The following is a 16,661-nucleotide window of genomic DNA, read 5'->3' as shown; positions in this document are numbered from 1 at the left end:
CTCATCTTCTTCATCCTTGTGGAGGCATACATCGCCCCCGAACCAATCTTTTCCTTGCGCATCCTTCGCGAACCGAACGTTTTAACGAGCTACGCCGTCATGTCCTCCCAGATCTTCGCCCAAGTGAGCATGATGTTCTGCGTCCCGCTCTACTTCCAAGTCACCTCCCGCGACTCTGCAGCAGGAGCAGGCGCTCATCTCGTCCCCGCAGTCATGGGCAACGCGGTGGGAGGCCTCACCGCAGGCGCAATAGTTAAAAAGACGGGCCGCTACAAATCCCTCACTGTTTCCGCAGGTCTAATCGCCTCAGTCACATACATCCTGCTTTATCTGCGCTGGAATGGATCCACCTATATCTTGGAATCGTTGTACATTCTCCCTGGCGGGTTTGGGACCGGTGTAGCGCAAGGCTGCGTCTTCGTCAGCATGACGGCCCTCCTAGATCCAGCACATGTCGCCATGGCCACGGGCGGCTTATTTCTCTTCTCAAACTTTGGCATCACGGGCGGGATCACGGCGAGTAATGCGGCGCTGGGTATCAAGTTCAGGAGGCTGTTGGAGAGGAGGCTAAGCGGAGTTGCGGGTGCGGAGGAGATTATTCGACAGGCGACGTCAGATGCGCGTTACATTTCTACCTTGCAGGGACGGGTGAGAGAGACTGTGGTGGCGTGTTACGTGGAGGGGTTGAAGGGGACATATTGTAAGTATCCCTTGCACAAGAAACTTAAAACCCGTTTGAAGGCATCCGGAAACTGACGTACTTGTCTTGATGAATAGTGCTATCCCTGACCGGCTCGCTTACTGCATCTGTCATTGCTTTGACGATTCGGGGACATCAGCTCTGATTTCAAGGGATGGTTATGGTGTAACGTGATAAAAGATACCTCGGAGAGAAAAAAATATTGTCGATTATGATCAGATTACCAGATTCGTCATCATTTACATACATACATACATACACATATAGCTGACTGAAAGAAAAAAGTAGAAAGAGCCCAGGATTATCTAACTAATTCAAAAATGAGGCCTTGTATGACATGAATATAGAAGAAGTGATCTTTGATAACAAATCAGGAATTCAAGGATCCCACCAAGGAATATGCTGCATACATTATGTTAACCCGGAGAGAAATGCCAAGTAAGAATATTAGGGGAAATGGTCATGTACGCATTAAGGTTCATCGACACCGTAAATCACGTCATCGGGGGTCATTTGATTTTCCATAACGCCGTTGACAATGCTGGGGAAGGAGGAAATAAAATGCATATGAGAACAGATCAAATATAGAGGGGGAAAAAAAGATCCGTAGATAACACCCATAGTGTACCTCAGGTCGCCCTTGTTCAGTCAGCGTCGAACTGGATGTCTCTATAACCGGACCGAAGAAAGTAGGTACACCACGGCCGTGCATCTCACTTCATTCACTTCATCGACGCCGTAGTGATCAACATATCCGCCCTCCCGGGCCTCCTCAACCTCTCGATTCCCAAATGCTCCTTCCCATCCCGGCCCCTGTAGATCCCGAACCCGTACACGGGCCTCTCCCGCTCCCCGGGCGGCGAGACGATCAGCAGCGTGGCCAGATCCGTCTTGGACCGTGGCTCGCGCAGCACTTTATCCGCGAGCAGGGGGCTCTGGTACATGAAACTGATGAGGTCCGCGAGGGTGGAGATGTCGTGCGGCAGGTATCGTTTCCGGCGGGGCCAGATGGCGATCGGGAAGGAGAAGGTGTAGAGCGCGAAGAAGCCGAGGAGGGTGTAGAATGCCGGCATGAAGGCGGTGATGCGGACTTCGTTGAGGGAGGGGTAGTAGAGGGCCGTGAAGACACCGCCGGCGAGGACGGGGAGCGAGAGGGAGGCGAGGCCCATGAAGGAGATCCAGGCCAGTTTGTAGTGGCGGGCCGAGAGGGCGAGGATGGTGGTCTGGAGGGGCAGGAGGGATGGGTAGGCGAGGAGGATGCTGTGTTCGGCGCGGCGACCTTGCGGGGAGGAGAGGTCGGCGAAGGGCTGCACTGCGCGGAAGTAGACGTCGATGGGCTGCCACAGGAGGAAGAGGACGGTTCCGATTAGGGAGGGGATGAAGCTGAAGAGGAAGTTGGAGGGTGAGAAGCCGTTGGCGGAGGGTAAGGTCGGTAGGTGAGGTAGGAATCCGCGTTCGATGCCCCGGTGGGCGAAGCTGACTGCGACGAAGGCGATGAAGAGAACCAGAATGGTCACTATCCACGCCAGGACGAAGGTGTCCTGGAGGAACCACACCGTCCATCTGTATCGGGTGAATGGGGAGTAGAGACTCCGCTCGAACGCCTCGTTTACCAGGGACCTCTGCTGCTCCAGGTCAAGAGAGTCTGTAGTCAGGAGTGGCTGTTTCTCCCTTGGGTTTTCGGGTTGCTGCAAGGATGGGTTCCGCATAGGCGCGTGCTTCTCGCCGATACCGTAGAATATCTCCGCGTTGTTCGACATCCGCCAGTAACCCAGCCGGAGTCTTCTCGGGGTCACGACATCGCGCACGGCATCTGCCGTCTCCGAACGGTCAAAGTCGTGCAGGACATTCGATCTCTGGATAAGCGGGATCAGATCGGCCAGGGAGACAGGGTCCCAAATCAGTCCGGTGTAACCTCGAGAGAAACGAATCACCAGAAGCAGTAATGCGATAGTCAAAAGCGCGTAGACTACCACCAACGTCCAGCCGACAGCCTGCACTGCGGTCCACCGCCATGTACCTTGTCTGTCAATGATAAAATATTTAGCTTGAAAAAGACAACTCTGAAGGGGTATAGCGAAGAGGTTCGTAAGCCATATCAGGAAAAGAGAAACTCCGACCAACGCCTCGCCATGCTTGAAATGCGAAAAGTCAGGAAGTACAAAATTCCGCGACAAAATGGGCAGGTCATGCAGAATTCGATCATGCTGGCATTCCGATGCCATCATGGAGAAAGGTACCGTGCGATAAACAGCAGCTTGAACGACGAACATCCAGACAATGATGAGGATCGCAAGGAGCTGAGGGAGAAACTGGAACACGAAATATCGCGGACCCCCAAGGCCGTCATAAGTCCACAGCCCTTGCTGTCTCTTCGACCAGACGTTGCAAAAGACAACCCCAGCAATCATGAGAAGGCAGCATAATATGACCAGAGCAAGCGCCCACGGCCGCAGGACAATTGGGACATAGTTGAGACGTGGATAGTGCAGGACATCCGGACTGTCAACCGCGATGAAAACGTCTGGGCCTTCAGAATCCTCGCGAGCAAGACCCGGCCTCCGTTCTTTTTCTTGGTCCGACTGTCTAGGAGGCTCAGCAGGACGGGGGTACTCATCCGGAACGAGGCGTTCGACAGGATAGTCGGCGCTCACAACGGATCCGTGTCTACCAATGCCCGTAACCTCCTCATCCCGCGTCAGCTGATCAATGGCAAACCGGATATATGGCATGTCATCGACCCCAGGAGTCGTGGTTGAATTGCTGTCCATCGTGCTCTGTCGGCGAGGTTCACCCGGGCGTGTGTTGATCGGGGTCACCTGGCTCTCGCCAACACGTAGTGTACTGGCGGTTCCCGGGCGCACATCATTTGTTTCCCTGGTCACCGCCATCTGGGGCAGAGCTGTCACAGTTTCCAAGTCTGGCTGCGAACGACTGACGGACGATTCTCCAGAGGCTTGACGGGACTGGTGCCGGGTCTGGTATCTCACGACGGTGACCTCGCTCGTGTCACTCCGGGTCTCGAGTTGATCATCAACTGAGTAAAAGTCATCCGACGCGGAGACGGACTGTTGGGATTCTGCGTGTTGCAGTTGTGGCCTGCTGGCTGTGAAAGCTGTCAACAATCGTCCGTTCCATGGATCGACCGGTCATCGATTCAACTTACAGTTGACAGATCTCAGGCTGGGCACGCCCGAAGAGGTCATGACTGTGGCGAAGAGAGGGTCAGGACAGGAATTTGGAGGATAACGGCATCACGCCCGCAAAGTCATGGCGAACATTCCTGGTCCTGTAGCCCAGGCGCAGGATATTAATTGCTGGCCTAGAAAAGGCGGCGAGAGAAAGGCGGATATCGGGGAGGCTGGCAGAGGAGGCTGGCTGCCCAGCCACCACGACCGTGGCACATCCCGACTGGTGCATGCAAGGCGACGGGTCGCGCCTAGAGACGTTATTGACCGATAGACTCAGGGACTAAGGTCTTTTTTCAGATGCATGAGAAGCCGAATTATCGAGTCTCCTTACCGGCGCATCGAGATGATGCAAAGCGTGAGCGCAGCGACCAAAAAAAGCAGCCCGCCCCATCTTATCGGGCCATCCCGAGGCACTGAGCCCGGGCCGCCGCGCTTCGTCGCCCGAGAAAATCAGACAGCCTTAAGCCAACGTCTGCTGGATTGACGTGGGAGATCTTTCATAGGGTGTCTGCCTGTGTCAGGTGTCTATAGAACTAACGGTGTGGTTTCCTCGCCTTTTAAGTTTTTTTTTTTTTTCTACTTATTTTTTCCTAGCTCTCCATCAGAGATATGGCAAATTTCAACTCCCTTCCGTTGATATCCCTGGCGTGGTTCTCCATATCTAAAAAAATCCCCGACATCCTATTTTATGATTCTTAAACAGGACTTTACTGAAACTGGAAAATTGTTCGAATGGACCCTCCCTACGTAGCCTCCTAGATAGCCATCTCCGGCCTTCAAACATCTGCATGTGGTTCTTTTTTATTCCAAAGTTTGAGAGACCTGAATGACGGTTTATGGGTAAGACAATAGACTAAGGTTCAATAACCTTGCATGAATTTGTCCCGTTCCTCTCTGGGCGATGCTAGGAATCAACTGAAGCATCCCCCTAACGGACCTCTCCACCAGGACATGTATCCTTCCGCAGCTCGTCGCTAAGAATTATACAGATAAGCCGCAACAACCCCTCCCCATCCACCAGCATTGGCGCTCTGCGTTGCTATCGCCGTATCCGTGCTTATCATCATGTTCGTCACGCTCTTCACATTGGTGCCATACAGGTAAAGTGACGAGGACGAGAGGATCCGGATTGCATTCCGCTGACAATCCCCATTGCAGTTGCCGTTGTTGTTGAAGAACGTCCAGACACACCCGCCGTAGAGGAAAAGGTTCGACGATCCCCGGATGCGCTCGAAGAACGCCATCCGGCACAGCGCATCGTCTCCCCCGCAGTTCGAGAAGTTAGGGTCGCTGGCTATGAGGTTATCCGCCCACGGAACGGGAGCGAGATCGTTCCCGGGACCCTGCCAGTACGGAGTTTCACTCTGCTGCAGTGCGGTGAAGACGTTCGACGCGTACTCGAAATTGTACTGATACAATGTATGGTGCTCAAACCCTGTGCCGATGAGCCAGGTGCCCTTGGTCGCCTCGACCAGGAGTCCACGCCCCGTGGCAATCGTCTGTCCGCGCCCGCCGTCCAGGTCGTGGTCCGCGGTCCAGCCCCACATGTTTTCGATATAGACGGAAGATGTGCTGGTGAGATGGAGCAGGCCCCATGCAGCTTTGCACTGGTCTGGGCTGCCGCCGCAGTTGGTTTGGACTTTGCTGCCTGCGGCGCCGCCGATGCGGAAATGGGAGTTCCAGAGACCGACGGAGCCGGGTGAGGAGCCGGCGATGTTGACTTCAACCTGGAGATGCGTTAGCAGAGGACTCTATAAATTTCTACTTAGCCTTTTGCTAACTGACCAGTTTACAGCCTTGCAAGACATCGGCTACAGTGAACAACATATCGCTGATCTGAGCCACTCCGACATCTCCCGCGTTGCCAACCTGGACCATAGTGGTTGGCGCGTTCGGGTTATAAAAGTTACCGCCGACGGCACTTATGGCAGATGCGTACGCATCACCAAAGATGCGCGAGCCTTCGGGGATGAAAATCGTGTTGGTCACGATATAAGTTCCTGCGGGGAAGTAGATGATCTTGCATCCAGCGTACTGGCTCAGGATCGCATTGATATTTGCCGTATCGTCTGTCGCCCCATCGCCATAGACTGGGTAGCCCGCGACCGACTTGATGTTTATAACGTGGTCGACAGCATATTCCTGGTAAGTTGGAGGGGCCATTGTGAAATACTTCCCATTGGAAAGCAGTGCCGACGATCGCGGAGTGGTCACGGTCTGTCCAGATGCATATTGCTTATTGGGATTTCCGGAAGTATACTGGAGGATGTGTGAGCCATATAGGTCTAATTCCAACGGCCCAAGCAGCATTGTCACTTACCAGATTCCCATGCACCCAAGTGTCTGCTACGTTCCCACTAAGCACAGCGTTCCCATTTAGGGTTACAGTATTCCCGCTATTCTGGATGTTCTCAAGGATGATCGAATTCCCTGCATTTCCGGAATCGTAGGAACTGATCAAAGTGCCGATGCTGGCGCCGCTTGAATCTATCACGGTCAACGAACCGGATGTCCCACTGGCATCAATTCCAGTAGCGGCATTTTCGAAGTGGCAGCCCACGAATACAATATCAGTTCCGCCGGTAACCACTCCTGTCGTGGCCCCTATAAAGGTCAGGCCTTTAAAGACCCATTGTTGGCCACTCAACCTCATGCCAACGACGCCGCCGTAGAAGGTGAGATCGTTCTATAATTCGGTTTTAGCATTTTGATCAACATACATGCAATCTTTTCATCTCACAAGAATAATATTACTATTGTAGTCATATTGCGTACTTAGCCCCGTGTGCCCGGTCGAATAATTCGGCATCCGAAACACCACGTTCGTAAGCTGTGTCGCTTGACTGACAGTCCAGTCCAGGAGCGTGATGCTTTTGGACGGATCGATAGCTGTAGAATCAATAACGATGTTCTTAAAGGCAATATAGAAGTTGATCGTCCCGCCATGGTTCGGGTCCTTGCCGTAGATGATATGGTCGTTGGGGAAGTTCGCGCTCGCCTTCAATACGGGAGGGTTGAGCGGATCGCCCACAAACACTGTCCCGACGTACAGCTGGATGCTACCTTCCATTAGGTATGTTCCCGCTGGCAAGTACACGACAGCGGGCTGGCCGGTTGTGCCCATGGAATTGGAACTTCGGTCAGGGCCGTTGGATGCTCCGGCTTGATATCCCGTTAGCATAGCGCACTGGTAAATCTATATATCTACCATGTGATGTGCTGTATGTACCAGTAATCGCATTCTGAATAGCACCAGATGCATCCCTGGACCCCGTGTTATCCGCCCCGAAATCTGTGACCACGTTCCTGAAGACCTTGTAGTTGCCCTTATACGACCCATCCATGAACGACGACTGGCCATTGTGGGCGATAGCTTCGTACCAGAACTGGGACGACCCAGGCGTCAGGCCGGAACAGGTGGCTTTCCTAGAAAGAACATCATCAAGGATGGGAGTCTTGGGCGCATCTAGATGGACCCATGGCTGGGCAGATTGGTTTTGGATGGTGTACGGGATTCCACTGCGGATGAAGATTTAAGTCCTTGGTAAGTGCATATACTTCTAAGCTTTTCCGGAGAAAGCCAAGATATTCGGATGATGAAGAAGAAACTCACGACGGACGAGGGACATAGTCTAATGGAGAGTATCTGACGGAATCTCGAGCAGGTAAGACGTTAACGGCTTCACCATCGCTTAGATCTAGGCCTAGACCTAGACCGTTCGGAAGCGCCGTTGCAAGCCTCCAGCTGCACCCGGAGAGAAGGATCAGACACAACTGAAGTTTTGTCATGATTATTAGTATATAGATATTTAGATAAAGGGTATTATGTGCGATACATACGGCACTCCCGCAGGGAAAAAAGCGATTTATAAAAAGCTAACTTGCAGACTCCTGGATCAAACAAGACCCCGCTCTCCCTTGTCATTATTTCAAAGTCAGTGACATCGCTCGGAGGACTAGCTGATATCCTGTTCGGAGTACATGATCGATCCAGTTAGATGGAAAGACTTGGGAGGACTAGTAGAGTGACCCTTCCTGTAACACTAAGTCGTAACCCTGGGATACCCCCGATGGGCAAGTTGTCCACCACGTGTCGGCCTCCATCATGGGATTATGAAATACAGCCAAGGTGCAATTTATGTCCTAGCTAGGTAGTTATCTGTTAAGCAAATTCCAGTTATAATAGAAGGATCGTTCGGACCAGGCCTTTTCTGCGCAGACCGTGCCTTATTGATGGATGATGGTTGGCGAGGATCTGGCCGGGCCGATAGGAACTGGAGAAACACCAGTTGCCCTTGCTGGTCGGGTACATGTACAGAGTGCTCCGCCCCTGGCTGAACGTGGTAAAGAATCGGTGACAGAGGACGAATAAAGAACTCAAGAGTAGCACTGGAACGTGCAGCGAGATGATCTGGGGTAAGAGGCCCCATAGGGCCCAGAACCAACCAGGACCCACTGAGTGTCGGAGCTTCGGGGAATAAGTTGATAGCGATTCGTACGTTCCCTCTCCCTCTCCATTTTCGTGTCGTATGAGTCCGACAAGCTTATGCAGATAGGTAGTAATGATGTGCAGGGGTGAGAGCAGGTGGGCCATCAGAGACAGGACAATTGGGGCCTTGTGAGGGAATTGAGGGAGAATGAGATCAGAAAGCACGAATGTAGGGAAAGGCACGGATCTTCTCTCCATTAATGGGAAATGAAAACGATAAAAGATCAAAATATCAATGCCACGTGTTTCAAATATGGTGATTTGGAGAGCTTGTTGCGGAGCGACACATAGACTAAAGCCGGCAAATGAGTTATGCTATTCGTAGTCGAAATAGATGACTATAGTTACAAGGCTACATAATAGTAAGATCCAAGAATATAAAATGATGTGCTTGAAACCAATTATAGTATAGTTACTAAATTATTCTGAATGATTTTTATGGATATAGTCCTAGCACTTAATACTTTCGACAGACAACCCTCAATAGAAATGTATTTTAGAGGCCCAGCTCACCTTCAGTGTTTACCACTGCATTTTTACGCCTGGGAACTCAACCCAGGAAATTACGTAGCTTCAGACAAAAGAATTTCCTTTCTTTTAACAAGTTTAGGGATTCCCAGTCTGCTTTTCTCATCGCGTTCCCGACGAAAGGATTCCATTTGTTAATGTGCTTATCGATTGTTGACTCTGGGGGTTGCGTATCTGTCCTGGGAACTCTTCGGCCCCACGCTTCTTCAACATTGTGACTAACTCGTCAGCCTGTTCTTTTTGTATCGGGTCTATGTCTCTCCTTTCGGAAACTTCCTGTAGGATGGAGAGTGCAGACTGTTAACGTCTGCGCCCTTCCAAACTATCAGCTTAATGATTGGCAATGCCTTATCAACGCCTAGAGTGCTGCAATAAAGATCGCATAGCAAAGTCTCCAAAGAGCTCCTTCCATTAAATTTCTCATTGGGATCGACACATGCCCCAACAAGATCTCGATTATTTCCTGGTCAAGTGGCTTCATCACGCTAAGGACCACTGAATTCACGCAGGCATAGCCAAGCAGTGGCAGTCCTCGTGGCCAGATCAATGCAGATCCATGCTTCCAGAATTGCTCCTTCACGTACATGGTGAATCCAACATTGAGAGCGAATGCGAGAAATGTATTACGTGGAGCAGGAACCTGTCCGGCGCTCGGGATCCACTCCACGGCAGCTTCCTGATATACGCTCTCTATGAGAGTGTCTTCGTAGTGGCTCATAATTCTTCTCTCCTTTTCTTTCAAAGAAATGTCCAGAACACTGTCTGCTGTATGCAACAGCTCTTCCTCTGCTGCGCGTCCAGTAAACTGCTCCACTTTCAGAGTTACATCAACCATCTCACGGACGTAACAAGAGACGCGCGCACTCGTTTTCATCCGAACCACACATGACCGGAGGAGAGCCGAATAGGCATCAAATTCAGTGCGCATGGTTCCTTTTTCTATGTCCATCCATACGTCGGGCTTTTCCAAGAAATCCGCGATACTTCGGTGTAGGTATAGAATTTCAGGGTTGCCATGCACAGTCCATTGTCCACTGCTAATCCGTTCTACTGGCTTTTCCAAGTGTCCCTCGATATCTTCTTCTGGTTCTTCGTCACTCTCGCTGTCCCTGGGCCGATGCCGGAGTTCAAGCAAGCCTGCACAGCAGCTCTTTAGACGAGCCTTTGTCTCCTGAGCCCTGGCCTTGGCTTCATTTTCTGAGAGGCCTGCGTTCAACACAAACGCTGTATCCTCTTGTGCAAGTGAGAGCCCCATAGCGGTAAGGTTGGAAAGCTGCAATACCGTGCGTGACGTGTCCATTTCTCTAGAGGCTCGAACGGTTTGGAAGAGTTGTGAAAGCTGAACTCTATAGATTGGTGGAACCTGGTTGAGCATATGTCCAGTCTATAAAAGTGTTGTGGGGACTTTCAGTGTATATCCATTCAAAAGTTCTCTGGTGCTCTAGCGTGATGTCCTCACAGCGATCATCAATACGCCTAAACCAAAGAAGCTTCGTGATGCTTTCACTGTCTGCTTCGACTATGGGCTTCTGGAACTGAATACTGGGTAGTTGCTTCAGGAGTGATGGCAGGCCTCCGACAGCGTTCAAAATCTCTCGATGCCTTCGTGCCGCCAGAGCATCGTTACTATCCAGTTTCTGATCAACCCTTTTCGTTTGGATTTGCAGATCTGTTCTCGAGTTTGCGTTATGAGTTAGGATTGCTTGTATAATTTCCCTCGTTGCTCTATCTAACGCTGTCAGACGGCAATCGTTCTGGAGGGCAACCGCGTTCATGTCCATCTTGTGGGACACCACAACTCGGAAGTGCTGCTCGTTGCGGATTCTCTCTAGTCTATCTATGGTCTCGTCGATCTTCGTCTTGTTCAGAACAGCGTGGAGAGCCTGGATGGGAATTTTCCATCTTCCGCCCTCCCCTGAGGGCTTCAACCTGGACAATTGGCCCAGCAACTCGTCGGAAATCTTCATGCTTACCTTTGACAGATTTTCCAGATCCTGGCCACAACGTACTACTATAGTTGAAGAACTCATGGAAACGAGGCTTCTCCTACCAACTCATCCTCTGAACGCCGTGCGCCTGAGGTTAAGCTCGTCATGGATTTTTCCAATTTCTTGATCAGTGTCTGAAGGTCCTTCGCCACAGTCTCAATGTCCGTATGATACGTAGTCGTTCCTGCATTTTGAATTTCATTAAATTTCGAGAGAAAGTTCACAGGAAAAAAAAAATAGACCACCTGGAATACATTTGCAACGATGCTGAGTGCTGCAAATGCTTCCACGATGGCTGCGCCACAATGTGAATTTTATTTTTCTTGGTTTCTGGCGACCGAAGATCCTCAAAATCGTGAACTCAACGTGGTAATATCTTCAGAGCAAACATGAACTGTACCTTTTTAACGTATAAAACCGATTTAGAAAGGACAGAAGGATTCGGGAGGCGGGGGGTTAAGATCTGCAGTTGAGGCTGCGACCCTCTCTATCTCGCCAGCTGATTACTGATGCTACATCATAGATCTAAATTGAAATCACAGGAGGGCATATTCCTTGTATGAGGGCGATTTCGTTCTGACGTGGCACCAACTGAATAGCTAGTTAGTTGCTGGACATGATTCATCTTGCTAACATTTCTAACCAGGCGACAATGCAATGACTTTACCGAAACCAGGTACTCAGTATCAGGGGGCACCAAGTGGAATTAGGGAGGCGTATGCAGCGGAAATTAACACTGTTTACAGAGTCGACTGATCAAACCGAGTGTGTCAGCACATAGATAGTTTATTTCCACCAAAATTATTACTAGCATTAAAGCTGACATCCGTTGTTTGTCCACCCTCTCTCTCTATAGCTAGTTTTTACTCGATCGGAAACTAGTCACTTCCAACATCTTTATATGTCATATTATATATATACGTATATAGAAGGCACATTGGGAAAAATATAAATAACAAGTCTTCCCCTCAGAATCTGCAACGATTCCATTCTTAGTTGCAAACATTTTATATCAGAAATTTCTCATTTACAAAACAGCTCTGCTAACATTTTATTGGAGAACGCGTTTAACGGGAATCTTGTGTCCTTCAGCTTCGAAGGCGCGCCGAAGGAGAATTGTTGTTCTCATGACCATTCCGGCCTCGTCGTCGAACCGCCAAATGAGCCCGTAAAAGGTCGCGGGTAATAATAGATATACCGTTTACCTCGAGTTATACACGGAATCCTTAGGGCAGCAAGACCATGCTTAGAGAAGTAGGTGTAGGAACCTTGGAATATTGTAAGAAGTCTTCTAGGTGGGATTGTTTTAGCGTAGAATTGCGAGGTACGCATATTATGTAAATTCTAGAAGCAAGAGAGCGCTCTCTGCATACTATTACGGAGTATCTATCATGCGATTCCCATCGGTCCTGCAGTAGGTGGAAGCCACAGTGACTTACGTACTCCGTCAGTGGCAATGGTTAAGTTTGTACTGGGATCCTGTCTGTCGGTAGGTTAGCCAAGGTACTAGTAAGTCAAGTATGCTCTTCTTGGGAAGAGAGTTAAAAAATTTCTGCTTTGTGAATTCGTCATGCCCATTCGTTGCGCCGTTCTAAGGCATCACAGCCTTGGTCAGGCCAAGAGCGGTCGGCGGTAGCGAGGCTGTGTTCCGACAAAGATGTTGGCATCGCACAGGCTGTGTAACCCGTGCGCCGTAGACCTGCTATATGTATAAGAGGAAGGAAAGCCTGGCTCTTGAGCTATATTTCAGCATGGCTGGACGAAGTACTCCGTATGTAGTCGCATGGAGCAATTCGAGAGGTTTTCATAGTCCAGTTCTGGAAAGCCCGTCAGATTATCTTTGCTCAGTGGCGATAGTCGCCAGGGCATCTTGGAACAAATAATGAACGAAACGGGAAGGAGACTGGGGCCTGATAAGTACTGCAGGAAACACCGCTAACGCAAAACGGGTGGGAAATACTCCATCAATTATGTAGGCATATTGAAGTTCAGGCTAGCTGCTGAACATTGTCCAGGGTGTCCATTCAACTTGTAGGACTTCAGGAAGCCGGCAGCTTGAAACGTAATTCGTAAGCGAATTACATCCATGTCAATCACGATTGGAATTGACGGTATTGCGTAGTGACTGGCCAAATAGCTGCCAGGTTGAGACTAACACAGCGTCGTGTCAAGGTGACTTCTCTGGGCGGCGGATAGGACGTCGAGACGGGGCCGGTGATACGGATGATGATCGACAGGGAGACAGTGTGGATCGTCGGAGCCAGTTTCAACGAAAAGCTGCTCTGGGGATAATGAAACTATACGCAGGAGTACCGAGTATGAAGGTAGAAAAGCTGCCAACTTGCATCGGAGCGGATTCACATAGTTACATAGTGTCTTCCCGATAGCGTTCCATCCCACAGCATCCGCGATCTTGCAAAAGGCGACAGGTGGATCTCCTTACGGAGTCGTCCATCATCCACGAGACTGGGGGAGCAGAGCTGGTGGGGTCCAACGGTTGGTTATTATTAGGCGCTTCACATGGACGACTGAGCAGCAACTCAGCCACTCTGGAGACTGCAGCTTCTGTCGTGCATCTGCAGCAGGATAGGACGCAAGGACAAGCACAAGAGCGCCTACTGCAAAGGAGTTCGGTCGAAGAGCGAACAGCGGCGTTTATCCTCTAGGAAGACCCTGGAGCGCGCCGTTCTCTGCTCCGTCCCTTATAGTCGTGCCCCAAGACTCGCAATTCTGGTTCGTCTCCACATTGCGACTCCTCAACTGTCGCATCCTCCGCCTCAGCCCCCCTCGATCTCTCGTCTCAACCGCATCCCTCTCTGGCTCCCTTCTGTTCTGTACATCTCCATTCCTGCATCTCCGGCAGAGCCAGAGAGATCCTGTTCACGACGCCTTTACTACCCCTCTCTCCACGGGTCTGGTTCGCACGTCATCCATTGGTATCAGCGACTCTACCGCGCGAGATTACGTCCGGTGCCTCCATCCCCATGATCCGCCCAGCTGCGTCTTCCTCGACCGCGCACGTCGCTGTCCGTTCTCATCTCGTTGAATAGGTCTCTTTGTTCCGTCGAGCCTCGCGCGCTCGCTGAGCCTGCTCCGACATGGCGATGCTTCTGAAGCCCGCGACGCCGCTCACGATTCTTCTCTTCGCGGCCTTCGTGCTCCTGCTCCTCTCGGTGCTTTCTACTCCCATAATAAAGAGTATTCCTCTAGGGACGTTCGAGAATGTCGACCTTGGCGTTTTTGGATACTGCAAAGGCAATGAGTGCAGTAGAGTTCGTGTAGGATACAGCACAGGTTCACATTGCCTCCCTTGCGTTCATGTCCGACCCTACTGATTCCCATGGCGCTTAGATGGTCTATTCGGAAGCAGTGAAGGCGACGGGGACTTCAACCTCCCTTCCAGCGCCCGCTCGTCGCTCTCCTCAATTCTAATTGTCCACCCTGTCGCAGCATTTCTTACTCTGATCTGCCTGTGCTTAGCCGCCGCGGCCCATTTCCATGCTCCGTCCCATTCGCCTCGCTACCTTCTTGGTCTTTTGATTCTCCTCCTTCCGACACTCCTTGTTTCGCTGCTCGCCTTCCTTGTCGACATTCTTCTCTTCGTTCCGCATATGCAATGGGGAGGATGGATTGTGTTGGCAGCCACTATTCTGTTGGTCACCTGCGGCGTGGTTACCTGCGCTATGCGGCGTACGCTAGTGAGTCGCAAGGCCAGGAAGAGACGCATCGCGGAGAATGCCGAGATGAACGGGGAGAATTTCTACAATCGCCAGAATGCTGCAGCGGCTGCTGCTTTCGCCAAGGCGGAGTCACCTCCGCCATTAGGCTCAGAGCTGAAGACGCCTTTCGTTACCCGTGCTCCAACCTCAGAAACTACTCCCGCGTTTGCAACTTTTGAAACGTCTAATGGATCCCCCGACGATGATCGCGTTCCTCTGAACTCAGGAACACCTAACATGCTGAACGGTCCTCGGAGACCAGATGATCAAGACAATCGATACGGACCCCCCGGACGTGGAGACGACCAGCCCTACAACGTGCCACGGGATGACTTTGGCAATCCGCTTCCGTTTGGCTCTTACGGACCAGGTCAGGGCATGCGACCTGAACCCTCAGATCCAAGGTTGCGGAACCAATATTCTGACGGCAGCATGGGCCCTCGAAGAGGAGGGCCGCAAGGGTTTGGTCCTCGTGGAAGAGGGGGCTATCCCATGAGAGGCGGTTATGGGAGAGGAGGGCCATATGGCCCAGGCCCGTATGGTCCTCCAAGAGGTCCTCCAAATGCCAGAGGCGGGCCAATGGGACCTATGCGTGGCGGGCCTCCTGGTCCTGGAATGATGATGGGGAGAGGTCAACGTGGACCGCCGCCAGGCTACCCTAGAGGGCGAGGTGGCGCTCCCAGAGCTTACGATCCATACGGACCCGGACCAAGGCCGCAACTCCCTCCAAACGCGCCTAGATATGAACTCGATGACCTAGCGGGAGGTGACTACGGTTACCAATCTCGTGGTCCGCCGGGCGACGGACCACCACGGCGTCCCTCGCCTGGCGCGATTGGGATGGACATGCCACCAAATTCCGGTGCCCCAGTTGGCCAAGCCATTGAAATGACCCCTCAAGCGAGCAGTCCCAGCCCGGACCAGATGGATAACCGTGCCAGAGGCGATTCCAACGCTCAGGGAACGACAAGCTCACAACAACAAACCCTTCTCGCCCCACCCACTCAAGACGAGGTTCAGAGCCCTACAAGCGTCTATAGCGACCAATTGTAAGAATTCCATCTTTGTGTTATGCGAGTCTCCCTGCTAATCACTGTACTAGATCCTATGTACCACCGCGCGCGGGTTGGACTGGGGCCCGTGACCAGACCTCACCTGCTCCCCTTAACGAGCAGTCACCTGTTTCACCAGTATCCCCAATCGCGGAGGAGCGGAATCTGACCCATTTGCCGCCACCCACCCGTCCTGCTTCGGATTACTATGAAGATATAGACCCGAGATTTCTAGAGAGCCCACCGCCTGCTCCAAGTGACATCTCAGTGCCAGCTGCACTTATACCGGGCCCTCCTGGTGAGGCTAAGTTGAGCAATCCCCACGATGGTCAGCCTGGGCGGCCGCGTTCACCGAGCGAAACGAGTCACTTCACCTCAATATCGGAACGGGGGATAAACCCGATGTGGCGTCCGCCGATGCCGGCCAGTCGTATTATACAGCAGCAGAGACAAGACATGCTGTTGGGGAACAATCCTGATTTCGACCTCCAGGCTGGAAGGGGCCGGGGTGGTGCTGTTGAACGTGGTGGACGGATGCCAACGTTTCGAGGCGATGGAAGATACCCTGTTCCTTGAGCCATTACCCAATTCTTTCATGAGAATTGTTCTTTAATCATGGAGGCTGTCCTCTGAAACGAGGAATATCCGATGTTGTGAGGTGATTGTTCAACTCTGGCGTCTTCCGTTCTCCTGCAATGTGGTCATTTTCCACAATGACTGGTTGCGATTTTCTGGGTTGATCCCATTTGCACATATTCTTTGTGGGGTTGTCAGTCTCTTGAATCTTCCGGTGAGGATTCATCTTTTGTACATTCGTCCCCGTTCATGGCTTTTCTGCGCGTCACCTGCTGGTCATGGTCATTAATTCTTTCTACCTGTGTTTCGATATCCAGGCGATCTTGTCTTGCGGTGCTCATTTTGTGATTTCACATCTTTTTTCTCCAGGGAGTCCTTGAGCCTGGCCAGAAAGATAGGAAGGCGGGTGACAGTCCTT

The 16,661-nt window shown here is 51.5% G+C and overlaps 5 protein-coding genes across 5 annotated transcripts; 3 read left to right on the top strand and 2 right to left on the bottom strand.

The window, feature by feature from the left end:
- Window positions 1-99: 99 nt before the first annotated feature.
- Window positions 100-845, top strand: VTN00DRAFT_7170 (uncharacterized protein; the record flags this gene model as incomplete). Its single annotated transcript, XM_069433888.1, has 2 exons — window positions 100-700; window positions 778-845. 2 exons carry the CDS (start codon window positions 100-102, stop codon window positions 843-845), a joined length of 669 nt encoding a protein of 222 aa, XP_069287224.1.
- Window positions 846-1,422: 577 nt separating this feature from the next.
- VTN00DRAFT_7169 (uncharacterized protein) lies at window positions 1,423-3,906 on the bottom strand (the record flags this gene model as incomplete). The annotated part of the gene is made up of 2 exons (XM_069433886.1): window positions 1,423-3,806; window positions 3,867-3,906. 2 exons carry the CDS (start codon window positions 3,904-3,906, stop codon window positions 1,423-1,425), a joined length of 2,424 nt encoding a protein of 807 aa, XP_069287223.1.
- Window positions 3,907-4,865: 959 nt separating this feature from the next.
- VTN00DRAFT_7168 (uncharacterized protein) lies at window positions 4,866-10,875 on the bottom strand (the record flags this gene model as incomplete). The annotated part of the gene is made up of 7 exons (XM_069433885.1): window positions 4,866-5,618; window positions 5,677-6,150; window positions 6,212-6,577; window positions 6,632-7,053; window positions 7,121-7,410; window positions 9,349-10,045; window positions 10,653-10,875. 7 exons carry the CDS (start codon window positions 10,873-10,875, stop codon window positions 4,866-4,868), a joined length of 3,225 nt encoding a protein of 1,074 aa, XP_069287222.1.
- Window positions 10,876-13,187: 2,312 nt separating this feature from the next.
- Window positions 13,188-13,562, top strand: VTN00DRAFT_7167 (uncharacterized protein; the record flags this gene model as incomplete). The annotated part of the gene is made up of 2 exons (XM_069433884.1): window positions 13,188-13,220; window positions 13,284-13,562. The coding sequence occupies 2 exons, from the start codon at window positions 13,188-13,190 to the stop codon at window positions 13,560-13,562; spliced, it is 312 nt and encodes a 103-aa protein (XP_069287221.1).
- A 432-nt stretch (window positions 13,563-13,994) lies between these two features.
- VTN00DRAFT_7166 (uncharacterized protein) lies at window positions 13,995-16,243 on the top strand (the record flags this gene model as incomplete). The annotated part of the gene is made up of 3 exons (XM_069433883.1): window positions 13,995-14,190; window positions 14,248-15,664; window positions 15,718-16,243. 3 exons carry the CDS (start codon window positions 13,995-13,997, stop codon window positions 16,241-16,243), a joined length of 2,139 nt encoding a protein of 712 aa, XP_069287220.1.
- Window positions 16,244-16,661: the final 418 nt, after the last annotated feature.

The sequence above is a fragment of the Thermoascus crustaceus genome, assembly GCF_041956765.1.
Source record: "Thermoascus crustaceus strain CBS 181.67 unplaced genomic scaffold VTN00scaffold_4, whole genome shotgun sequence".
NCBI classification, from domain to species: Eukaryota; Fungi; Ascomycota; class Eurotiomycetes; order Eurotiales; family Thermoascaceae; genus Thermoascus; species Thermoascus crustaceus.
Note: the sequence above shows the minus strand (reverse complement) of the source record. Positions and strands in the feature narration are given on the sequence as shown.